Source organism: Carassius auratus, chromosome 4, assembly GCF_003368295.1.
Source record: "Carassius auratus strain Wakin chromosome 4, ASM336829v1, whole genome shotgun sequence".
Classification (NCBI taxonomy): domain Eukaryota; kingdom Metazoa; phylum Chordata; class Actinopteri; order Cypriniformes; family Cyprinidae; genus Carassius; species Carassius auratus.
Genome location: NC_039246.1, coordinates 11,551,652 through 11,578,335, shown reverse-complemented (window position 1 = coordinate 11,578,335; position 26,684 = coordinate 11,551,652). Strand labels below are relative to the sequence as shown.

The 26,684-nt window shown below is 36.6% G+C and overlaps 1 protein-coding gene across 3 annotated transcripts in view; it reads left to right on the top strand.

Moving 5' to 3' along the window:
* Nucleotides 1–12,513, top strand: part of LOC113058562 (dedicator of cytokinesis protein 4-like) — an 82,485-nt gene extending 69,972 nt beyond the window's left edge. Inside the window, exons 44-53 of one of the 3 annotated variants that reach the window (XM_026226567.1) lie at nt 1,962–2,045; nt 3,164–3,283; nt 3,366–3,490; nt 3,989–4,109; nt 4,491–4,572; nt 5,935–6,041; nt 6,974–7,046; nt 7,542–7,637; nt 8,587–8,648; nt 11,287–12,513. In XM_026226567.1, coding sequence (XP_026082352.1) covers nt 1,962–2,045; nt 3,164–3,283; nt 3,366–3,490; nt 3,989–4,109; nt 4,491–4,572; nt 5,935–6,041; nt 6,974–7,046; nt 7,542–7,637; nt 8,587–8,648; nt 11,287–11,709 — 1,293 coding nt within the window. In that variant the 3' untranslated portion in view covers nt 11,710–12,513. The remainder of the gene's footprint in view (nt 1–1,961; nt 2,046–3,163; nt 3,284–3,365; nt 3,491–3,988; nt 4,110–4,490; nt 4,573–5,934; nt 6,042–6,973; nt 7,047–7,541; nt 7,638–8,586; nt 8,649–11,286) is intronic. The other 2 variants (XM_026226575.1, XM_026226583.1) reach the window with 2 other exon arrangements.
* The last annotated feature ends 14,171 nt before the right edge of the window (nt 12,514–26,684 follow it).

The following is a 26,684-nucleotide window of genomic DNA, read 5'->3' as shown; positions in this document are numbered from 1 at the left end:
GGGGGTCTGGGATGAGCAGCAGTTAATATATTTGGAGCGCAAGCATGACAGCATTGCCAATTAGTTGTTTATTGAGCGTTCCAGCTGTTGGCATTAATATTTACTCGCATTTCTGCACTTTAAGGTCAGCCCTCAAGGTAATTCCACTCTGAAATTCCTCTCATTTGCAAGCCCCTAGCTTTTAATTGGCTCGGCCTAAAGATTTTCAGACTTTCATGACATTCGAGTCTTCTCCAGAAGTTCAGAGAGAATATCATTTAGTAAGGCAAAGGTATGTTTATCCCATTTCTTAAATCCTTGTGAAAATGATAAAAAAATATACAAGTAATTGTCCCGGAGTTCATCACATTCAAATGGCGTTCGACTGCTTGTGATCTGCAGGCATAGCAGATAGCTGCAATCAAATCTAGTAGCTCCAGAAATCTGAGAGAAATTTGTGTAAGTCAGTGGTATTTTTATTCATTTAAATGCTCAAAATCCTTTCTCAAAAGATATTGTAACTCAAATGGTTGAGTATGGTGCTACAAGGTCATCGTTTTTTTCCCCCATGAAATAAACGAAATAAAACTTTGGATAAAAGTATCAGCAAAATCATAGAGGTGATGAAAAAATGAATAAGGCTTTGAAACCAAACTGATTTATCTATATCATAACATCACCCACCTAGAATGAGTTTGAGAAATTATGACAAATTGTGAAAGACAGAATGTCCAGATGCCATTTTTTGCTCATGAAAACAAAATTTGGAAGTCTAAATTATCATGAAAATATGAAATATTGCTTATCCGAGGGGAACATCAACGCATTTTCAATCTGATTTCATGTTGTTACATTCTAGACATGGGTGCAAATTCTGCTGGTGGTCTGTGTTGGTTCTTACATTGGGTAAAACCTTCTTTTAGAATTTTCACCACTTAAAAGATAGAATTTTAGTTTCCTGTATATAAACTAATTTGTACCGTGTATGTATTACTTGCTAAATTAAATACCTTTTCTCATTGTACCAAAGCCCAAATAAATTCTGGAAATATTATTTTTGCAAATATTCAATTAAAATCTAATGATTTCGTTTATTCAAATTATTACATTAAAAAAGCAAAACAATACAAGATATAAGAGAAAACTTTTTTTATTTTTTATTAATACTTTAATTAAAATGTTTTTGTAAAATGCTCTATAATATACATCTATCCAAAGCAGGGAACATACTAAAAGTGACACTGGCCACGGAAAATGCACTTAAAATATATAAATAGACACTGTTTTGGAGCATATGTACGAAATGGATGAATGAATGAATATTATTATTATAATTTTTATTATAAAAAGCTTTCATTTAAATTTAGGGACCAATTATCACTATTAGTAGCTAATAACATGCATATTACTAGAATATTAGCTGTGTGTTAGTACTTATAAAGCACATATTTTTTTATTTTTTTTTGTAATATTACATAACATGTCATAATTAAGGTTGCTAAAATCAATGACTTCCAGCCAGTCACTAAAACTCACTGTGATCTGCAGGTGTAGCGTGCAGCTGCAGTTTAAATGGGTATCCGCTGGTAGCATTCGGCTGGTGTTCATGCCAAATGTCATATTCGAGGCAATGGAAAAATCTGCATGCTGGTATCTTTGAAGTCTGAGAGTTTTGCCTCCTGAAGCTTCTGCTCTCCCACTGTTTCTTTGGAGATACCAGTCCACCGTGCTTGGAACGGATCGACAAAGATACACCGTCTGATCTGAAAACATGTTTTTAAGCTCACATTATTGCACTTTATTTGGTTTTAGCACTTCATGTCCCTTAAAACAGAATATCAATCATGACTAAACTATGCACGATATTGTTTGCAGAAAATGTCAAGGTAAATTCCAACTCGCACCACAAAACGTGGAGGCTGGCGAGCCACAATGCATTGTGGTTAAGGAGTGTAATTTTGTTTGTCTTTTATTTCTCGCAGGCGTTCTTCGTGAAGGACTACATCATGAATCACCCTGAAGACGGAGACAAAATCGGCCGTCTCCGAGAGCTCATGTTTGAGCAGGTTTGTCTCAAGAAACCAGATCTAATCTACACCAGATTGTACATTCATTTATGTTTCGCGCTCATCATTCACGTCTGTCTGCGTTGGGGATTTAGCCGTTATGATCTCCACTAGCTGGGTTTCTGTTGGTCTCACTTCTTCCCTTCATGCCCGTGCTGCTTAGTAACCAGGAACTCTCCAGAGCCGAGCACATGATGCTGTTGTCTAGACAGTAACCATGGAAATAAGCCAGTTACAAGCATGAAAGTCAACTTTTAAAGATTGAAGGGGGAGAAAATATTTAGCTGATCATTTAATTATGAAGTGAGCTATTTAAAAGACAACATGAAATAAAAATGGATCCTGTTTGCTGCTTTAATAAATGTCTTTCATCTTGTTACTCTTGATTTGTTGCATCTTTGTTTACATAAAATTCATGCTAAATAACTGCAAGCAGAAAATGTTCATTATCGACTCATTTTAGATTATTTCATTATTTCTGACTTTACAGATGTATTTCTCGCTATTGGGACTAATTCACTATTGGGACTACAGTACACTGCAGCTTAGACTTTATTTCTTGCGTTATTTTAAAGAACAAAAAAAAAAGTGGGTGGACCAAATGTTTTACTCAGTTATCTAAAGTGTACTTTTCATGATTTACCATATTTTCCGGACTATAAGTCGCACTTTTTTCATAGTATGGCTGGTCCTGCGACTTATAGTCAGGTGCGACTTATTTATAAAAATTTATTTGACATGAACATAGAGAAATGAACCAATAGAAAACATTACCATCTACAGCCACGAGAGGGCGCTCTATGCTGCTCAGTGCTCCTGTAACCTACCAAAGAAAGCATAGAGCGCCCTCTCGTGGCTGTAGATGGTAATGTTTTCTCTTGGTTCTTGGCTCTAAATAAATGCGACTTATAGTCCAGTGCGACTTATATATGTTTTTTCCTCGTCATTACGTATTTTTGGACTGATGCAACTTATACTCAGGTGCGACTTATAGTCCGAAAAATACAGTATTAAAATCTCACCCCTACATTATTTACCACTCAATATTCTGATTGAACTGAATTACTTTAGAGGTTAGAATTCACTGTCATGAACGTTGCCCATGCTTTGTCCTTCAGGCTCACATACTGGAGTTTGGTTTGACAGTGCATGAGAAGTTCGTTCCTCAGGACATGCGGCCTCTGCACAAGAAACTGGTGGATCAGTTTCATCTGATGAAATCCAGCCTCGGCATACAGGTGCATATCAGCAGTCAGATTCTTTTGATTTCCCAAGCCGTTCGTCGTGCACTCATCCTTCTCTCTTTCCCACGCTCCGAAGGAGTTTCCAGCCTATGTGCGCGCCAGTCCGATCCACTTCACCAACGGAAGCCCTCGAGCCGGAAGAAACTCAGCACCTAACATAATGAGTCCAGAGGGAGGAGCGCGTGTGGTGTCACGCCGCAGGTCAGGAGCTCTTTTCGGGTTTGAGTCTGCAATTTGTTTTGTTTTTTAGTGGCTAGTGCTTGTATATAGAGAACAGGATAGCAAATAGAAGATACAAGGTTCATATATGTAATAGAAGTAGGGTTGAGGAAAATAATAGCATGCTAATTTCTGCAATTTACTGTGATCGGATGCAATACATTTATCTCACTTTCTGTGGATAGCGTTATATGCTTGAAATTCTTTCCACTTCTTTCCAAAATCACTTGATTTAATGATTTGATTTAAAGGGGTGGTTGATTGCAATTTTTTTTTTTGTTAGAGATGGGTTTAACTGGTTTACCAAAGTATCACCTGAATGTATATTAGAGATATTCTCTTGTATTAATCTTAAATGTCTCATATAGCTTTTTCTTAATTGTATGACTCACAGTATTACCTTAATTCTCACCATGAACATGAAATAAAAAATAATTATGCCACTTATTAAAGTCCCCATTTTTATTGAATGTTATTCAGTCCCCTCAGCTACCCGGCGATCAACCGCTACTCTTCATCCTCGCTGTCATCGCAGGCCTCCAATGAAGTGAGCAACATCACCGGCCAATCAGAGAGCTCAGATGAAGTCTTTAACATGCAGGTGAGTGCTCGGGCTGCCATTGGTTAACTACACACACACACACAAACACACACACACACACACACAGTCTCTGTTCTCTCGCTGTCTTTCATATTTCCTCCTAATCTCCCTCTTTCTCTCTTGTTCTTTTTCTCTACTAATTGCCCTCTTTCTGTTTTCATCTGTCTCTCTCACAACCCTGCTTAATCTTCCTGTCTCACTCGGTCTTTTCTCTCACAGATTTGTAGGAGTGAATTATAGACTGGACAGACAGATCATTTAGCTTTTTTCTTTTATCCCAGGCCGAATGATTATTGTATAACCTCTCCATATTATAGACCGACAACAAAGAAGTCTGTGGACTCTTTCTTATGTTTCTCACATTTTTTCTTGTCTTTCCAGCCAAGTCCGTCTACCTCAAGTCTCAGTTCCAATCACTCGGCCTCTCCCAACGTGACCAGCTCGGCTCCGTCCAGTGCCAGAGGTGAGAAGAAACCTTTGCTCTTTTGCAGCATGTCTAGAGCAAGCTTTTATTTCGGTGTTCACACAGCAGAGCTGTGAGAGGTTTGATGCCGGCACAGTAACACAAGAACACATGTTAAATATTACAGCAACCAATTTATTTATTTTACCTAAAGGTCAGAGAGAAGTTAGTAAACCCAAATTAAAACCGAAGTTACAGAAACAGTTTTACAACAAAAATGAATAATTCTTAATTGTGACATCATAATGCAAAGTCATAGTTTTCCTTTTATTCCAGTAACTGTGACTTTTTCCTGTTAGTTTTAACTTTATTTTTGGTATTTGAGTCTTAAAGGTGAACTATAATATCCCTTTTTACAAGATGTAAAATATGTTACACGAGTCTTACACAAGTGCTGGTTGTTTTCACACACTGTGTTCAAACACCTTATAAAAATTGCTTTTTTGCATAATAGATACCCTTTAAGATTTCACAATACAATATATCTTCATTTCTTATGACTTAAGACTCTAGACATATGTATCACATTGAAAAAGAAAAAAAAAATGAAATTGCGAGAAATTATTACTGTTTTTTCCTATTGCATCTTTATTATTTGTTGCAATTACAACTGTGACTCTTACTTTAAGCTTTATTGAAATTAAAAAATTTTTTTAACACTGATTCAGAATCAGGCTACCGTAATAAACATATTTCCATGTTAAAAATAAAATGCTACAGCACAGCGAAGTTTATGGCCCATTTAATGCTGTGGGTTACAGAAAGCTGGCGTCCTGATATATAGCAGAACTCTCCCCTCTGTTTCTCTCTCTCCTGTGCTCTTCCATGGCTTCTTATCTCCCTCCATCCAGCATGTGTTTACTTGCAGACACAGGTCATAAAAACAGGAATATGTATGGAGACATTTATGTAATCTTATAGTCTCCCCTTGGCAGCCCTCCGTGCCTCCCATAGAGACCCCCATAAAGCAGCGGCAGACAGGAAGCGCCTCTGGAGAATAACAGACGGCATAAAATGCAGCTTGAAGTACTCTAGACTGATGATGACTATCACCGGAGCAAATAAGGGAGCCGTGGCCTCCTGTCCTGTATTGGAGGAGGAAGTTAGTGTTCTGAGCAGGTCCAGGCAGCTCCCCATGTCAGCTACTCTGTCTCTCCCTGAGAAATAGCCGTCTGTCACCCCAGCAGAACAATTCTCGCCTTAGCGGGAGGGAAAGACGAGGGCTAGCCTTTATTTCATGTGCTGGCTAGTTAGCAAAGAAATGAGTGCAAGATCTATGTCCTCTTTCTGTGTGTGTGTGGGCATTCGTGTCAGTGTGTTGCTGAAATCACACCCTTGCTTACACATCCTCACCCTTCACAGGTTCTCCACAGATGTCAGATAAACACAAGCATTCCCGAGAGAACTGCCTCTCGCCGCGAGAGAGACCCTGCAGTGCCACATATCCAAACCCCCTGGATCCCGCACAGGTATGATGAAGATGATTTGAATATCAATATTTTTAATATTCACCAGTGTTCAGGTCACATACTGTAGGAGTGTATTTTTTTGTGTACTGTTTGGGTTTACTTCTATTTGCCGTCATCTTTGTAAGATTTGCATTAACTGCATCTTTAAAAAATGACCATGTAAAATTGATTTTGTGGATGTGTCTCAGAGAAATTATTAGTGAGGTAAAGTATCTATGCAACATCATCAGGTCAAATCAGGACTTCTTCACAGTTTAATTAACAGCAATTAAGACTATTTCCCAAATGTAAAACTTTCTCGTAATTGAGACTTTATTTGTCATGACTGAAACTTTATTTCTCATAATTAAAACTTAATTTTTCACAATTGCATTTCCTTCCTTTTTACGATTTGCTGCTGATTCTGGGGAATGGGAATTCTGTTAATTCACAAATTAAATAATCTCAATCATGAGAAATAAACTTTTGATTACAAGAAAGCACTCATTACAAGAAACGTAGTTTTAGTAACAGTTATTAGATTTAGAAATCATCATTTGAAAGCAAAATTTTGTTTTACTTGCATTATCTTTGTCTAATATAAAAATTTGTTTGATGATCTGAATCTTTTAAGTGTGACAAATACACACAAAGAAAAACACGTAAAAACCTCTTCACTTCACTGTATATTTAATATATAAACATAGCATATTTTTCTTAAATAAATACATGCATCTGTTTGTATTTATGTATACATAATAAATATACAAACATATATAATGTAAACAAACACTTTCATTTTGGATGCTTTTAATCGTGATTAAGTACTAATATAAAGACAGTCAAAGACGAGCAATGTAATGGATATGTCAATATTAAATCTGTAGCCTCACTGAATGATGCCTCGATGGAAATCACATCCGCATTCGTGTGACAGTAACTCTCTTTCACAGAGGCCAGTTCCACACCCAGCGGGTGACGCCACCTTGCCTCGCAGTAACCCCAACATCTCCACCCCCGACAAAGGTGAGCATGTGCATGTGAGCGTATGAATCTTCAGTCTGCCTCCCTGCTGTGAGGAGGGTGGTCTGAAGTGACGGGGGTCTGGCGATCAGCGCGCTGGATCTGATGCTGGGCGACAGCTCGCCGCTCCTGAGTGTTGTGACAGCTGTGACTGAACCACCAAAGAGATTCACCAACAGACTCACGCTTACTCAGATCGACAGGAAGATGTTGAGGGGATTTCATCATCTTTATTTCATCTGTTCTTCTAAGTTATTTACATTGACCTGGGGGGAAAAAAATGTCTAGATGGTTTTAAATATTGAATATTTTGGGGATATTTTTTTTCCATATAAGACATTAAATGGAAAATATATGTTAACGATTCGTTTGATATAGTTCTTGTTTTTGAGGCAGGAAGTTGTAGCAGGACAGGCTAAGCCTTGATTTGCTTTTGCCAATCTTATTTTGAGTTGATTTGACTGAATGTACCTGAAATGCATGTTTTGTGTGTGAAAGTGGTGAAGCCTGCACCAAGTAGCTGGAGTCTAGACACGCCGCTCTCTGATTTTAATGGAAAGTGTCCCCCTGTCCCTCCTAGACCACCGTACTCAGGTAAAGAAAGAAATCCGCTCCGACCGCTCCTTTTGTTTCTCAGATCTTCTGCTCTAAAGTCTCCTGGTTTCTCGTTCGTCTTAACTTCTTGGTCTCTCTGGATCATGAGGGCTGCCGGTTGAACACATCAGTGAGAATCTGAAGATACTCTCTCCATATATTAAATGAGAAAAGGCACATCATCTAACCAGCGGGATCCTTCCCACACACTCTTTTGTTTCTAATCGTTCTTGATGAGCTTTCTTGCAGCATTTATGTCTTTAAACTGCATGACATGTTTTTAAACCTCAGTCTGCACCGTTGCTTCTTCATTACCTTCCAGATGTCGGTCTGCGTGGTCTTTTCTGCATTGCCTTACACACATACATACAACGAAAGTATTTATTTTATTTAATCTTTTAATCTAAAACTAGTGTTTTTATCATATTTGTATTATTTTTTAATTAATTTCATTATGATAAATTACTGTTATCGGAGTTCATAACTATAATTGTTATGGAGTATGTTTATAGCTAGTATATTTACTATATTTAACATTATATATAATCTACTATAAGTATAGTAGTTAAAGTAACTCTCTTAAAGTAACTAGTATTATTATATAATACTGTAAAAATGGTCAGTTAAATAGGGTCAGAGAGTGGATGGGAAATGGTCATGAAAAACTAAATTATTACTCTTTTTGACACTTCTTTAACATTATAAGTAGACCTCAGGAAACAAATTGCATTATAAAAAGTATGATATGACCCTTTTAAGGGTCTACATCTGTGGACTCTGATTGAATTTCCTAGAAAAGAACTGGTTAAACTGAATGGTTAAACTGTTTTGCATTAGCAGAGCAACCTTGACAAAGCGTTTCTCTGATTAATAGACACCCGAGACCGTGTTTACTGTCCCAGGCTCCTGTATCAAATGAAGAAGATTGACTTTTTGTGTCCTTTAATAGGATCTCCTGCCAAGACTACACAATCACAGTCCCCCGTGATGACATCACGCTCGCCGCAGAAGGTATGACCTTTACTTGATGTCTGGGGTGTTTCGCGAAGTGACCTTTGATGTATTTACTGGTGTGTGGATGTTTACTGTAGTGTCTGGGGACTCTAAACTGGGTCAGACTCAAGTCAGTCCAACTGGGCCCACGATTAGACAGATTCACCCCAGTTCTGAGCAGTTGGGTTGGCAGCCGTCCGGTGCAGATCCTCCAGAAATCACTAACCCATCTCAATGGTGGCACACATATATTGCTGCAACAAATATACATATGCACTACCATTCAAGATATTATTAAGATATTGGAAATTGATACTTTCATTTAGTAAGCATGCATTAAATTGATCGAAAGTGACAGGACAATCATTTATAATGTTGCAAAAGATTTCTAATCAAAAATAAAAATAAAATGGTGTTTTTGTGAACTTTCACTTAAAAAATTATAAATAAATTAGCACAGTTTTCAGAAAAACTGTTTTCTACATTGATAATCATAAATGTTTCTTGACCAGTGAATCAGCTTATAAGAATGAGCTCTGAAGACTGTAGTAATGATGCTGAAAATGTAGCTTTGCATCACAGAAATAAATTACATTTAAAAATATATTCAAATAGAAAATGGATATTTAAAATTGTAATAATATGTCACAATAGTACAGTTTTTACTATATTTTTAATAAAATAAATACAGCATTGGTGGTGCAAAAGAGAAAAAATAAAAATTAAATCTTTCAGACCCCAAACCTTTTAATTTTAGTATACTGTATTTCACTCATGTTGTCTCTCCTACTATTTTTGAGTCCAACGCAGTGTTTATGTATGATACCAATGCAGTGAAGAAAAAATGACAGCTTTATTGAAAGCGCAGGTATCTGTATTGAAGAAACCACAGTATTTTTCTTTCAAAGGTCATAATAGTCAAAAAGGGTCACAGACCTTAAAAAAGGTTGGAGCTACTGCTATCGGTGTTGCAGTGAGTGTATTCAGGTCTTAAATAAAAGCACATTCTCCACATTCAGAGGAACAGTCCTTAAAGCAGAACACCTCTGTAATGGCTTCTCAGAAACTCCTACTCAACACCGCCTCATTCAGTGCGTCTCATGAGCTTGGTAATTACATTTCTTTCCGTTTCCCTGAATTCTTGTCTGGTGCCACGTATTGATCCGTCACCTGGTATTCAAAAACACACTGTGTAAAACTCTAGGATCTATCCCATGTAGAAAGAAAACTGTTCATATTTAAAGTGTAGATGACTGCATAGAAATCAAATCATTCCTCCTCCTGTAAATCATAAAATCTGTCATGCTACTAAGAACAAAGCAGAGAAGGATAGATTCGGATGGAAAGAGATCTCAGCAGGAATGCTGGTGGATTTCCTGAAGGAATTCCGGTTAGTGAGTTGGAAAGGGAAAGCATAACCTGTGTGACCACCTGTGTGTGGTTGTTTGCCTCAGAAATAGTCTCATGCCTGAAGCTATACTGTGACATATCACACACGCATGACCAAACACACACACACACACAAAAGTACTGACTACAGTCAGTCACAGATGAAAAAACCAACATCGACCAGCGCAAATTTCCATTCTGGTCCAGGATATTTCACACTATCCAGTTTGTATTGGATAGTCTGAGATCTTCAAAACAAGATTGCATTTTATGTTTGAAATATGCGGTCAGATAACCATGGAGACTAAAGCTAAATATTATGTTATGGTGGCTAACTAACAAATGGTCAATATGCTAATTCTACATTATGTCGTCTAAATAAATAAAGCAAAACACTAAAATGTAATTTAGGCATCACATCATTATAATGTACAATATGAATAATGGATGTTGATTCTGAAAATTGCTGAAGATTACATATTGCTGTGTTTAGTTATTATTAGAAAATGAGCTTGCACAAATATCCAATATAATTCCAATATCCAAATTAATTCATATATATATATATATATATATATATATATATATATATATATATATATATATATATATATATATATATATATACACATGCATGCATACACACACACACACACACATATATATATATATATATATATATATATATATATATATATATATATATATATATTTATATTTATATATATATATATATATATATATATATCTACACACACACACACACACACACACACACACACACACACACACATATATATATATATATATATATATATATATAAAAAACATTTAAACTCTGGTATTGAGATACACAATTGTAGATTTTGTTTGTAGTTGCTGCACATAGCTGAATTATCCTAGCGGAAATGTTGTGTTTGAAGTTCTCTCAAGAGTGCAATCAGACTAAATACGCTTTATTCAGTGAAATGAAGTCCTAGAAACAGCTGCAGTCTTAGTTGCGGATTTAATTGCCTAGAAATTATTTCATAATGAAAAGAGACAGTATTGCCTCGAAATAATGGAGCCAAAATTGCAGAATATTGTGCTTTGGCCTTCCAGTGTACAGATTAGCTCTGTGAGGCGGGATGTTGTTTCTGTTGCAGCTGATGGTTTCTTTATTAAGGCTTTGTGCTAGCAGAAAGAGGGAACTTTTTTATTTATTTATTTTTTTGCTAACTACATTGTGGCCCAGAGCTTCATGATTTCTCTCATTGTGTATTCGCAGACCTCTGTGGCTCCGTTCACCCCCTCGCCCACAGAGTGCCAGTCGACAGGGTTGGTGTCGAATTCTCCGGTGCTTTCTGGAAGCTATAGCAGCGGCATCTCTTCTCTCAGTCGCTGCAGCATCTCTGAGGCCTCCGGAACTGAGAACACGCCCGCTGACCACGCCCTCCCAAACTCCGCCTCCAGTGGATCGGACGAGCTCATTCGACGGGAAAACAAAACCCCGCCTCCCTATAGCATACATGAGCGGAACAACCCCCGCAGACAGGTCCCACTTCCACCGAGCCTGTCGATTCCTCCAAGCATCGACGCACCACCTGTTCCTCCCAAACCGCACCTGATTCGAAGGCAAAACACTGAGCCGCGCCGACCCGACCAGTTTCCCAGACCCCGGCCCATTCCCAGGAAAGTCTCACAGCTCTAACGCTGCGCCCTTCACTCCATCCCCACCATTTGCACTTTTACACCTAACCTCTCTGGGTTTACGATTACAAACTCCCGATTTAGATTAAATGTATAAAATAGACTGGAATATATTGAGTGAGAGTGAGAGAAGGGATACAGGGGTATGCACTTTTTAGGTCCAAAATTATAACTTTGCTTGACAAATTAACCTAGCACCTTAATTAACTCTGAACAGAACTTAGTACCGGGGTATTTTCTCAGATTTTTCATAGATTTATCAATGCTAATATGTATTTATAGTGGTTGATACAAGACATATTTGCCTTAAGAGTCTTTTTATCAATGAGAAATGCACGATTAAAAATACTTAGTACTTTTTATTTAGACAAAAGGTGCTAAAAGTTCTCTTTATTAATGTTCACGATATGTCCAGGATTGCATTTAACTTTGGGTCTGAAGGCCTATTTACACCGAATGCGAGGAAAAATGTGGTGTTAAATAAAATATTAGCACATTAGTCCATAAAGTGTTTAAACTGACAATACGATTATGTATTGCAGATTGATTTAAATTCACTTTCCTGAATTGGCATTATATGTAATTTTTTTGTTTGTGTTCTTTTCACAAATTTCCATGTGCCTGTGGGTTTATATTTATGCTCATTTATTATATATGCACATATTTTATTAATTGACGTCCAAAGGAGAAAGTTCAGAGGTTCACAAACTAGAACTACTTACATATGTCATTTTCATGTTCAAAAAGAGGTGTGTAAAGACAACAATATTCACATATTTGCAGTCCAATGGGTCACTTAAAAAAATAATAGGAAGTTTGCACTCGGTGTGAATAGGCCTTTACAAAGGTTGCTGCTTTTTTTAAGACCAAGCTACCGTAGTATCGATTCTTATTACTAAAAATCCACATGCAAAGAGCTTTCATAGATTTGCAGAATCAAAAAAATTAAATAAATAATAATCACTGTATGCACTGCCACCTTTGCATTGACTAATGTGAAATTGTACCTTCAGCCCATTTATGTAATTTGAACGCAATTGTACGTGAGTCTACGGTGTATGGGCTTTCGGAGTACTACGGCATTGATAGTTTCTTTGGAGTTTGGGGTCTAAATGATTAGAAACCAGTTGTGGGCAAGTCTATAAGGGCTTTCAAAGCCCTGCAGCATGGATCGTTCCTTTAGATCCTTTAGGAATTTGGGTCTGAATGATTGGAACTAGGGATGCACGATATTGGATTTTGGCCGATATTCGATATGCCGATATTTTCAAAATAATTTTGGCCGATGCCGATACCGATATCGATATATATACAAATATATACTGATATATTTAAACTTTCATTTTACTGAAGAGAAATCCATGTATCTCTTCTGTACTGATTCTACCATAAATTTATTATTTTACAAATGTAGACAGACATTCACATCTGAAAAACAGGTCAATTATTTCACTTGGAGAATATCGGTTTGGCTCATCGGCAGAAATATTCATATCGGCCGATACCGATAATGGTCATTTTAAGCTTTTATCGGCCGATACCGATATTGTGCCGATATTATCGTGCATCCCTAATTGGAACCCATGTAAGTAGTGGGAAAAAACCCCTGCATGTTTCTGTAGAGAGCGCACATGCCCATGCGATATAAATGGAGATGGACTTTTGTGGAGTTTTGCCAAGTGTTGTGCCAAAGGAACAGGTGGGCTGTAAGGAAAATGGATGTCTTGAACCCGAAGATGCTTTATTAGGATGCAAATGGAGACATCCACTGTAATAGACCTCACCATACAACGGACCACTTTACAGCACTGATTTACCGTACTGGCTAAAAGACAGTGAGACAAAGTGATATAGCCTGGCAAAAGAGCTTCATATGAAAGGTACTCGATCTCCCCAGGGCATTATAGAGAATCAAGCTGCCATTGCGCAATAAGGGCTGGCATTCCTTTTCACACTTATAATCTAAACTCATGCGTTCCAGTCAAATCTGGATTGGCACTTCTGGACTGAACCTCATGTTTCATTTACCTGTACAAAATGCAGGTAGAGCGACCATCTGCAACCTGTTTGAATAATTATTTAACATGCATAAATACCAACACATGGTTGCGAAATGTTCAGGAATGTTTCTGCATGCACAATTTCATCAGTTGTTCAAATGTTGTCTCGTTTACAATTCTGTAGGGCCCTACACATGAAATCCAGGTGAATATACAGCGAAGAGACCAGCTATTGTTTCGTTTTAGTGGAAAATGTGATCGCAGTAGAGCGTCCTCATTCGTTTTCTATGTCTTATTAATTCTCAAATTAACTTGAGTCTGATTATTTTCTCCTTTCCACGGTCACACTTTATGAGACTGGGATTTGTTGCGAATGCCAAATGATGACATTCACAAAAATCAGTACTGTAAATTAAATAAGATTGATGTAATTATGCCAAATGCAATATCTTGTCTATTGTACATAATGTGTTTTTAACAGAAGTGTAGCTATAACAAATTTACAGCTTTGAATGTTTGAACAGCAAATTAAGATGATAAATGTCAAATATTTATGTATTTTGTGAGCATAGGGAAATGAGGTCGAGAAAGCGCCTAACACATTCACATTCTAATGACTTCCTGTCTAATAAACATTTCCAGCAAGAACATTTTGATTCAACAGCTCATTGCGTTTTTCTCTCGAAAGGTTACCGTACGTCTCTGATTTCCTCTATTTAGAGCAGACTAACAGGCTGAATGTGTTGTGTATGTTCTTCAGGAGTCTCAATGTGAACGCAGTTAATATATGTATATATAAAGTGTGTGTATTTTACAGATTAAGCTCCATGACAGCCCATTGGACCTCTAATAAGGATCATAACGGCAGAAAAGTAGGAAGCTCATTGTTATTCCTCCAGGTGCAGCGAGCCGGTTGCATTATTCATGGGTTTGTCTCTGTTCAGTAAGACTTGTATTTGCACACATAATGCAATCTTGCTGTGGTGGGACGTTTGAAGACTCTCTCGCTGTCATGGTAAGTTTGTTCCTGGTTTGAGATGCGAGGAACCAAGGATTTGTCCAAGGAAATGCAGAGTTTACTTGAAAGGTTAAATGGTAATTGTAATTGGGAAGTCTTCGGACCAGGGATATCTTAGCGTTTATGATGGGCTCAAGCGAGAGTAAATATTCCTAGCCTTTGCTGTGCTCCGTGCTTTTATGTTTCCTTCAAGACTTCTGCGAACTGTTCCACCAAGTGTAGCTCATTTAGATGCTAAACACCCCGAGAATTGTAAATTTATGGGCACGGTCAAAAGCTCGGGAAGGAGAAATGCGGGTCTTAATGTTGCCTTACCTTGGTTGAGCTCTTCATAGCACAAGCTCGAGGTATTTTTTCTGCTTTAGCAAACTCTAAAGAACACAGAGCTTCCATCTGGGACCGGGGTTCATCGGCAGAGCCTGAGATTTCAAACAGCTTATGGATAATAGATTTCATGTTTCATCCTTCTGATTTCCTGTATCACTGCTCTTATGCTTTCGGCTGATTGGGATTTGCCCATCGGCTTTACCCCCCTTCTGTCTCTCCATTAGTTTGTTGTTTTCTGTGTTATGACCTCGTAGAGGACTCTTGCAGATATCGTATTGGGGATTTCCATAGAACATCAAACGAAGGATTTGATGTAGGCAGCTGTATTTCACACACCTTTCCCAATGTGAGAACGTTTGATATGAACTGTCGTTTGAACTCTGAAGCTTCGGCTGCTCGATGAGTGATGTTAGACACATCAGTGATCTAAAATGATTAAAAAGCATGGTGAACTGTATGCTAAATAACAAAATCAAGTTTAAAGCACCCTATTTTCAATATAAATGTAAGTTCTGATTAATCTCTTGAACGGCTAACGTTATATTTTTGGTATTCTTTTCCAAAACCTAGTGTTTGAGCAATCTAGACAATGTTTGATGGCCTCAAATGTATGCTATCGACAAAAGGTTTGTTCTAAAAGGTAAGCAGCAGCATTTTGGACAAAATCTAAGCCTGTTTATATCCCTCCAGGATAAAACAATCTATATATAATTCAAATATTGAAAATGTGTTTATTTTAGTCAACTATAATAAAGTTAAGCTAAGTAAAAATGACAAATGTAGAAATAAAGTTATCAGTTGTTGTGAATGTTATTTCAGTTAACATTTATTTAAATTATTGGAGATGTGATTCCAGTGTAGTTCTTATGGTTTTAATTCAAGTATTGACAGATGTTGAAATAAAGTCATTTTTAAAAGTAATTTAAGTTAAAGTTATTTTATTTCAAGTATTGATTTTCACACACACACACACACATATATATATATATATATATATATATATATATAAACCCTGAATTGAAATGTAGTGATTTGAGGATTATGAATTGACTGCCAATAAAATTTGTTTCAAATCAGTCACTTAGATCAAATGTCAGTTAAGATACTATGTATCTATATATTTTTAGCTCAGTATGTTTTGGACCATCTCCAACTGTCTTTATGTGATCTTAACAGGTGCATCCTGCTAGTTTGACAGGCTCCTGCGAGAGAAAGGACACTGAAGAATCTGCTGACCAGGCCTTAACAGTGAAGCACATGAGTGAACTGCCCATCATCAGACTGAGTGGAAACGCCACGGTAATGTGGCCACTCGTGGTGAGGACATTAAACTGCAATCGATTGGGAAATTACAATAGAACGAGAGTAAATGAGGCACAGTGGATTCTGTATGCCAATACTCACCTAAGGGTAAATTAAAGAGGCCTTCCCTAATTATCCATTCATTCATCCCTACTTTCTTCAGTTTTGCATGTGTGTTCATTTATACAACCCTCCTCAGTTTGTCCTTAAGCTGCATTAAAACCGCAGATGCGTACCCTTCCCCCCAGGATCACCACTTCTTCATGGACTCTTATCTAGCAGTCTTCCTAAGTGTTGATTTGTACTTCACTGCCAGTGGTGGGTGATTGTGAGTTGAGGATGCTAAATGTTGAAGATATTCACCTTAGGTGGTTCATATGCAACCACAACAGCATATATGCACTTGTCAGCGACCTCGACTCTTAACAGCACGTCCTCCACAGTCATGCTGGCATATGATTGTTATTTCAACAGCAGGATCTTCAGCTCAGTCTTCTTTTTTTTTTTCTTTTCTTCTTCCTGACTGGTAGTGCAGAGAGTCTGTTATCAGCTATCATACTCTGATTGCAACTGTGAGATATAAACTTAAAATTGTGAGCAACTCACATTTACCTGTTTTATTATTATTATGATACCATGATGGAGGGTGGGCTGCTGCAAGATATAAACTCAAACTTCCAAGAGAAAAAAAAAAACAGAATTGTAAGAATTCTGATAAAATTGCACAATGTAAACTTAAAATTACATGGAAAATTCAGAATTGTAAGATAAAATGTCAGAACTACCTTTATTTAATATTTGTAAAATAAAATAATAATACAAAAAACTTGCAAGATGTAAACTTAAGAGTAAAAGAAAAAATTTAAATTATAAAAATTTGGAGAAAATTGAGATATAAAATTAAACTCGATTTTAATTGCAAGAAAAATACTTCTGTGATTTGTGAATGTCTTATTACTGTGATGATATTAAAAATGATATGTTTTTTTTTTAGGATTTAACTATATTTCTGAGTAACATTCTTGTACTGCTTTTAACTCCATTATAAAACAATTATTTTCTTTATGCAAAGCATCTCTGTGAGAGTCACCCACAGCAGTGACTGTATATAACGCAAACATGTTCAGCTGAAATGGAAATGTCTTCCAGCTTGAAGGTCGGTGTGTTTGTCGCTGCTGACAGAGACCGTGTCTTCATTGCTCTGCGGGTATTACCATGATTTGTGGACACCTCAGGTAGCCACCACATCTATTGATTTTCTGCTCATGTTGGCCCATGTTGTGCGGTCAGCATCATGGCACGTCAGCATCCCTTTCCCCCGTGTTTCATCCTCTTGAGCTTTGTGACTGTGGCTCTACCCGGGCCTCATTGTTCTCTTCTTGAATTCTCTCGTTAATTAGAGGATAGTCTCTTCTGTATTGAGTCAATACTGCCTCTGTTTTCCCCGCACTTGAATACTGGAGGTGTGGAAGCACTAAAGTTGACTTATAATTACACAGGCAGGCAGCGAGGAACCTCGAGCCCGTCTGTAGAAGATTTCTCTACTTAATTAAGCACACATCAGCCTAAATCAATCCGTTCTGCACTTCCTCTATCCCGCTTTCGCTCCCCCGATGTGACCATAAGATCGATACCGTATTCACACGAGGCGACTCCATCCGTCCTCCCTGTCGTTTGTCTGACTGCCGAGGACAATGCCGCCTTGTTGCTTAATGTCATTTGTGTTGATATCAATTTGCCATTGGCAGCCCTCCTAGGGCACGGGAGAAAATGAGACAATCTCGCTGTGAAGAGCTTTCATTAGTGTGCCCAACTCTAGAGCAAATCCTAAAAAATGACTTTTTATTTTAAACGTGATGTTTCTCAGTAAATTACCCAAATAGCAGGCAATGTGAATTAATGAGGGCACAGCAATTTTTGTTTCGCCTCTCTGCTATGATTTCAAAAGAAGTTCATTTTTTTTTCCCTCTCAAACTTTTTTTAATTTTTTTTTATTGTGATGTCTTGTTTTAGAACAGTGAATAAATCAATGGCATTTGTTCCTTTTTTTTTATTGTGGAGTATAAATTCAGCCCCCTAGGACATATTTTCATTATTAATGTCAGTCATTCAGATCTCATAGGAGCCTATAGAGAGCAACAGTCGGATCCCGGAGGTAAAAATGTCATCCATTTCCTCCACAGAAAAGCTGATTTTTAATGATAACTTACAAACCTTTAAAGACAGACCTGCTGTGAGTTCTTAGATTAAGATTGTTAATCGATTGTATATGCTTTTGTTGAACCCATCTGTTCACATGAATTCATGTTTAATCATGTTTAATCAACCATCATAGTGGAATTTGGGATTAAAATCTACATTTCCTATGATGCTGCATAGACAATTCCACCAATCAGTGAGTGGCAGTAAGCAAAGTGGTCCAAATTAGATATTTAGCTCCGCCCACATCCTTGAAATGCTTCGAATTACTTTACATAATCATGTCCATCTCCCCACACTCAAAACACTTAAATATTTAAGTATATATGCGTTTAAAAAAAAGATATTACAATTGATCGTTTCTGTATACAGTCAACAACTTTAAATCAATGTTTTTTTTCTATCGTTTTAAATTTGGTTGTGTCTATCAAAATGGTTCATGGTGTATTTGATAGGATAAAATATATTTCTAAGAATATATATATATATATATATATATATATATATATATATATATATATATATATATATATATATATATATATATATATATTTATAATTAGTGTTCGTAATTTTGTAATTCACCCCGTAGACTGGTTGGATTGCTTTGATTTGGGAAATGGGAAAAATACATTGAAAAATGACTTCTGTAAGAATGCCACTGATTGAAAAAAATCGGTGGCCACTAATGTGCCAATAATAGATCTTTAATATCTTAATAGTTCATTCTATGAAGCACTGAAATTTAAATGGAAAGCAAATAAACACACTTTCTTAAAGTAAATACATTTTTTGGCTTCGCATTTCATTATTTTCACTGAATGACGAAGTTAATTGAATACAAGCAGTCAGCTAGTAGTTCATAACCAAAGGTCTCGTCAATGGCAGCCTAGTGATAATGAATATCTAACTGTAAGTTCTGTGTTCTGGGTCACTCACCCTCTCCATCTGTTTTCATATGGGGAAGAAGCTTCCTCACGTCCTCCATCAGAGAGCCCTGCCAGGCACCAGCTGCCGAGACTCTTTCCCGCTGACCAACACCAACTGTGCTGTTTGAAATATTTACTCCACGCTGCGTTAAAATGAATCATTTTTACTAGGAACTTATGCAGTGCTTCTTGCTAGTAGTGGTAGCAATGTTAGTTCATCTAAGTCACTTTGGTTTTTTAATTTCACCAAGAAGATTCACTCATTCAGAAACCATTTCTGGGGTTTGCATCAGAAACGTTAGGCACGTGGTGCCCACTCTTAAACAATTATTTTTTACATTTCAGTGTTTAATTTTGGTTGCAGTTAGGCTATATTGCAGAGCAACTTTAACTGAAGAAAATAATTGTTCAGCTTTATTCTTCTCAAAACATAAACAGCTCACGTTAATAACCTACTGTACGTAACACGTTAATACATCAATAGCCCACTAGCCTTAAATCAAAGTGAAACAATTTATTTTAGTTTTAATATAACATATGTGTATATGAATAAGACTTTCGAAAAAAAAAAGTAGATATTACTATTTGTGTAACATATTATAGAAGGCTATAATAATTGCAGTATCTGGGTTAATTTACATGTGTGACAACTACCAAAAAACAGCGATTACTTACTTTGTCGATGGTTGAAAACGTTTGCAGGAGATCGAGCAAAAACAACAAAATCATAACGGACTAGAGCAGTGCACGAACGAGTGAAACTGCTGTTTAAAGGTAGCCTATTGGTAAAACAATAAAAAAAACAGTCATAACAATTTATTTTGTAATTAATTTATTTTGTTTTTCAGTTTGTACGATGCGTTCCTAAAACTTTGCAAGGAGGTGTGCTAACAACATCATACAGTAACAAATGTATTTTAAAGTCAATGAATCCTCATTTTCCTAAAGTGTACTGCAGAAATGCAAAATGTTGTTAACAGTGTATGTTGAAATCTGTTATCACAAGCTTTTCACAGAAATACAAAGATATAATTGGGCTTTTTGGTCAATAATGAGTATTTTTGAGAGACTCACTCAACAAATTCCTTAAAATATAGCGTCGTTCAAGCTTTCTTTGAAAAAAGGTTTTCCTTTATTACATTTTATGTTTTCAGACAACAGAAAACGTTTCTAAGCAGGTCTATCATCATCTCCTCTTTCATCCCCTCTGCTTAAAAAAAGACCCATCAGAACAGAAGACAGCAATAGCTTAATTCACGTATTTGTTTTAGTAATACACCATTTTAATTGAATGTACTCGTAATTTTTTTTTTACATTAATCATAAATATGATTATTCTTACATTCTTGTAATTCTTGAGTAAGAGTGACTCACATGATGAAGTGAATGCACGACATGCTTCTGTTGTTCAGTCGATCATCAGATGACCCGTCCGCTCAGTTTGCACACACACACAAATAATACTCCATCACTACTTGCCAGCTGTTTACTCTCAACATTTTTTTTTTGTTTGTTTGTTTTGTTTTTATCTCCTGAAGGCATGCATTTTCTCAGACTATGAGCACTTTTTGACATGTGAAAATGCCTTTTAATATCTGCTATTTTGAGTGTTTTCGTGCTGTAGTTTAAAGCTGACCAGAGAGCTCTTCTGGCCTTGCCCGAGGCCTGTTTCATCACTGAGAGAGGGTTGTTATAGCTTCAGCGGACTGGAGATCTTTCTCCGCGCTCTGTTGGCTTACATCAGGCCCAGGTTGAAGACGAGGACAACTTCTCAGAAGCTTCAGTGCAGTGCAGTATCTGAGAAGCTGTCCTCTTCTTTAAACTGGGCCCGATGAAAGCCAACAGAGCTTTTCTTGGTAAACAACATTACCTTGATGTTTCTCAGGAAAAAACATTTACAGCACGAACAGCTTGTCTGAATTTAAAAGCAGTTAAAGGTAGATGTGGCCCTACAGATGGTCCTAATGGCCCAGACCAGTGGATTTCTGCAACACAGAGTCAGTTTAAATATTGCTCGGGGCATTTATTTTTGAATTGCACTGCTGTGCCTTAAGAAATTCTAGTTCAGTGGTTTCAGAAAAGCAGGCTTTGATCAGAGTAGAAAATACACTAATGCATTCTTCTGATAGGGAAAATTTACTGCATTGATTGAATGAATGTTATTGTTTTTCTAACTATACCTAATGTATTATGCTTTAATTTCTTATTCAAAACATTACTTTGAGCCTGTTAATGTGAAATCTGGTGGAGTTATTCATTGAGCAACATATGCAATATATGCAGTGTTTCTGCATTGCATTGAAAATAACAATGAATTATACCAACAAAAAAAAAAAAGTTCATTCAGCTGGAGAAAACTGTGACCAAAATTCAAAATCAGTGTTTTAATCAGATATATTTGCATTACTTTGAGTGCTTTTCACAAAGTATGCCTACTCACACATATGCATGTTAGATGATGGTTGTCAGGGCCGAACGCTGCTTACTGTCTTCATAGACTGGTTTCCTTAGCTGAACTGCAATCATGCTTGAATAGTTGTAGATTAGATAAATCAACTCGTACTCCTCTGTAATTCCATGCATTTGCTAACTTTACCTGAATGGCAGACCGGGCATAGTCTGTCACTGGAAATTTTGTATTTTTAAGTTTTTTAAAAGTATTAGTATTACACGTTAGAAAAATATCATTTTAAACCAATTGGTAGATAAGTGAACTTTATTGTTTTATAGGCAAGAAGCATGCTTCATCAAAAACAGCCATGCATTCTGATGAATTATATTCTTATCTGTGAGAAATATCGATTAAAAAAAATAAGTTTAAATAGTTTGAGAGTTCAAATTGGAAATACATGACTCTGCCTATATTTCTGCAAAACTGCAAATATCTACCTACTGCATACACTACAGCTTCCTGCAGGTGAAATGAACACTAGAGGCAGTAAAACACCAATAACTGTTGCTTCTTGAAATCTATTATGATTACAGGGCCAGGTTACTGATTACTAAAGACCTATTTTGTGCAATTCGTTGCACAATACCATGTTAGGACATCAAAACACCTTTGGCTCCGTTTATCTTCATCCAATAGGCTACACAGTACAAAGTAAAGTTTCTCAGTATTGTGCAAACCGCTTAAACTTGCAAAAGGAAAATGGGCTCTATCAGGTAGGGCAAAGCGGAGCAGCATCTCTTCCTCTCATCTGAGTTGAATTGATCTGAATTCAGTCTCTCAGCTTGCTGCCACATCGAGGTGATTAACTCCTCGCTGCTTTCTGTCTTAACGGATGAGGTGACGTGTCGTTCACTGATTTCCTGAGGTCAGGATCCCAGGCAGAGGGGTTTCCTATAAAATCAGTGCTTACAAATGTTAATCAGACCCGCAGTCTATCGATTGTGCTGGGAGATTTCCTCCTGAACATCCGCGTTGTCTCCCAATATCTTCCTAATGAGCAGATGTCACCTCATTTATGTCCTTTACAATATTTTTATGACTGTAAGATACAGTTTATTTGGGGAGTAATAGTCACATGTAACAGAATTACATAATTTAATTACAAAATAAATGTAGCCTATGCATAAATACATGAATGTAAATGTGTGCTATGTAATTTCAAAAACACTATCAAAGCTATTTAACCATGTCTTGTTATTTTTGGATTTTAATCTAATCTCAGAATGGTTTCGAAGTAAAAAGAGATGCTAAAGTCTGATTTTGTGCTTGCTTGGCTTTAAAATTAAATGATTATAATAGTAATTTGTGTTGAGCACTATACTGTAAATTTAACCCTGTCTGCTTTAAATGTTTCAAATTGATTAGCAGTTGAAAACATGGATTAGAAATGTAGAAAAGTAACCAAATGTTATCAGTTGCACTGCATAAATAAAGTAATTGAAATAGTTACACTAGGCCTACTTATTACATTTGAAATGTAATCTGTAACGTATAACATATCCAAAGTAACCTTCCCAACACTGGTTATATTATCTCTCTGTCTCTCTCGCTTGTGTTTAATGGGCTTCTAGAATCCCGCTGCATGTAACAGTGTGTTAGAGTAAAGCAGATGCATCTCTTGCGTGTGTTGGTGACGCAGGCAGACAGTGATGTAATGTAGTCTGTCACACGCACGCTGTTGGCCTCGCTCCGCGTCCGCAGAATGCAATATAATGCACTCAAGTGGAGCTGTCACGCCACAATAAACAACACCACATAAAAAAACTCCCGCCGCACAATTGATGCTGATGATATGGGCATGTTTCTTAGCAGGCAAATGAAAGATGACGTGTGTAATTGTCCGGACTGTATCAGATCCCATAATGCATGTGTCCTGGAGCAAGCAGATGAGAGAGGGGGGAGATACAAAGTCTCTTTTCTTGTTGTTTTTACAAAGTCTGCTGCTACAATGTTTTAAGATCTTTTTTTGTCAGATGTTACGATGGTAAACTGAAAAATAATTACAAGAACGGTCCTGAAGCCTTCCTCACAGCAGATGAACCTCTGTCCTTGAAGTTCTTGATGATGTGATCTTACTAGCAGCATTATCCTTGCCTGTGAATCCCTTTTTGTGCAAAGCCATGCAGGTAGCATAGTTACCAGCAGTAGAAACAATGATTTCTAGCACAACCTGTTGAATGCAGTGGAAATGTTTTGGGGATTGAGTTATTTTCATAGCGACGAGGGACTTCATCTGATCACTCTTTTTAACATTCTGGAGTATATGCAAATTGCCATCACAAAAACTGAGGCAGCAGACTTTGTGAAAATTAATATTTGTGTCAGTCTCAAAACTGAAATTTGCGAGGAATCTTTTTTATTTGATTTTATTTTTAGTATGTTTTCAGGGATTTGATGATGCTTTCTGGAGGTATTTGTATAGTTAATAAAACTTCACTTTTTGTTTTACTTTTTAATTTCAAATAGGTGTGTGTGTGTGTGAATATTTTTGTGACATATCAGGACACAACTGTGTATAATGACATGGGTATGACACCGGTATTACAAGGAGAGGGTGACTTATGAGGACATAACCCATGTCCTCATTTTTCAAAACACTTATAAATCATACAGAATGAGGTTTTTTTTTTTTTTGAGAAAGTAAAAATGCACAAAGTTTCCTGTGAGGGTTAGGGTTAGGTGTAGGGTTGGTGTAGGGCCATAAAATATACAGTTTGTACAGTATAAAAACCATTACGCCTATGGGATGAACACACTTTTCACAAAAACAAATGTGTGTGTGTGTGTGTGTGTATGTATATATAATAATATAGTTGTCTTATTTTATTTTGTTTGACTGTTTATTTATTTTGTCATATAACCTATTCAGTACCTATATTATAATTATTCAACTGACTTTTTCTCCTCAAAATCAATGCGGAAAATGCTACAAAAGTCTGCCAATTCCATCTGGACCTTCTTTATGTTTCTCTCTGCACATTTATCTTGGTTAGACGAATGAGTGTTGAAAAGGCTGCACACTTCACCTTAAATAAGACTTGTTGTTCATCTGTTTACTTTGCATATGATGAATATTTAAGCATACTATCTTCATAAAGGAATATAAGTGCAGGTATATGAATGGACGTTCTACACTTTTCACCTTGAAGGTTTGTGGTCTGTTTGAGACCGTGGAGACGTGCTTTGAGAAGTTTAGAGGCTATGAATAATATCTCCTGCAGAATAACCTCCCTTCCTTGTAAAACTTTAAAACACACCATAAGACTCAAGGCTTCTTGCATGCATGTTTAACAGCACTGTAATGTGTGTGTGTGTGTGTGTGTGTGTGTGGTTGATGGATGCAGATGTTAAACACTGTTGCCCAGCCTGTCTGACGCTGATGGACGATGGCAGGACTGAGAGGAAAACATCACAGCAGACAGAATGAACCGTGTGCAGGGAGAGAACTTACTTGACATTACATTTGTTTCAAATTTGTATTCGTCTTCGTCATCCTTTCCTATCATATTGCTTGCCAGTGATGCAAACATGCAGAAAATCAAACCTGGTCTGATTTATTTATCAATTTTTAATGACAGAGGAAGGTTTCAGAGGCATTGTGTAAACATGATTAACACAACATGAGGTCGTATTCATTTTTTGACATGCAAACATTTTGGACAAGAATTTCGGACTCAGTGTGCAAAGACTTTAAGGTATATATATAAAAAAGAGAGAATTACTAAATGCACCTTTAGAGACATGAATTTTCAATAAACAGTTTTAGTTATCCATATTAATCTCCAAATAGGCTAATTAGTTTTTTTAAAAATGTTCAAAGTATTAAAACTTATTTTGAATGCACAAAAATTACTAAGATCACCTTTAAAGACATTATTAAAAATAATAGTAGAATGTATGCCATATGGAGTGACTCTGACAAATGACTGTTTGTGGTGTATTTGAATGATCGTTCTGTGTAAATGTGTTGACAGTCGGAGTTGTTTTGTGATGTATGCTGGATGCAGCACAGCGTGCCGGAGATCTGTTGATTAGATCTCAGCACTTTCAGATGAGCTTCTTTATCATACAAACATCTGATTCCCGCTGGGGAGCATTATTACTGTTTATCTGCGTGTGTCAGGAACTCTCTGAATACACGCGCGTTCTGCACTTCCTGTGACGCTCCTCAGGAAAAGCTGTGTGAATGTGGGTGGGGTTGAGATTGTCTTTCTGCAGCTGTAGAGCGACTGAGCAGATGATCCTCTTGAATGAAAGAGTGAATCATTTGATATCCTGTTTGCATCACAAAGGAGCAATTGCACTGCTTTTTCCTGGCTTAAATGGGTTTTAAAACATGGGTTTTACTGACTTCAGCTATGAGTGTTATAGTAATGATAGAAGAGAGTAAAACAAGCACAAAAGAACATTTGGTTTATTCAGATTTTAAATGTGGCAGTCAGTTTTCACCAACAATGATCTCAGGTTAAGTTTGCCCTCCAACAGAGATGTCATACATCCATTTCCTGTTTAGTCCTGCTTAATTTGATTTCCTATGCAAATAAAAACAATTTAATAATAATAATAAAAATTACTACTATTATTATTACCCTTAATATATATATATATATATATATATATATATATATATATATATATATATATATATATAATTTTGTGAAGTTAACCTTTTTAGAAATATTATGCATTTCTTTAATTTTTCAAATATTAGTTCTTCAATTTTATATCCACAATTTTATATTTGTGTTT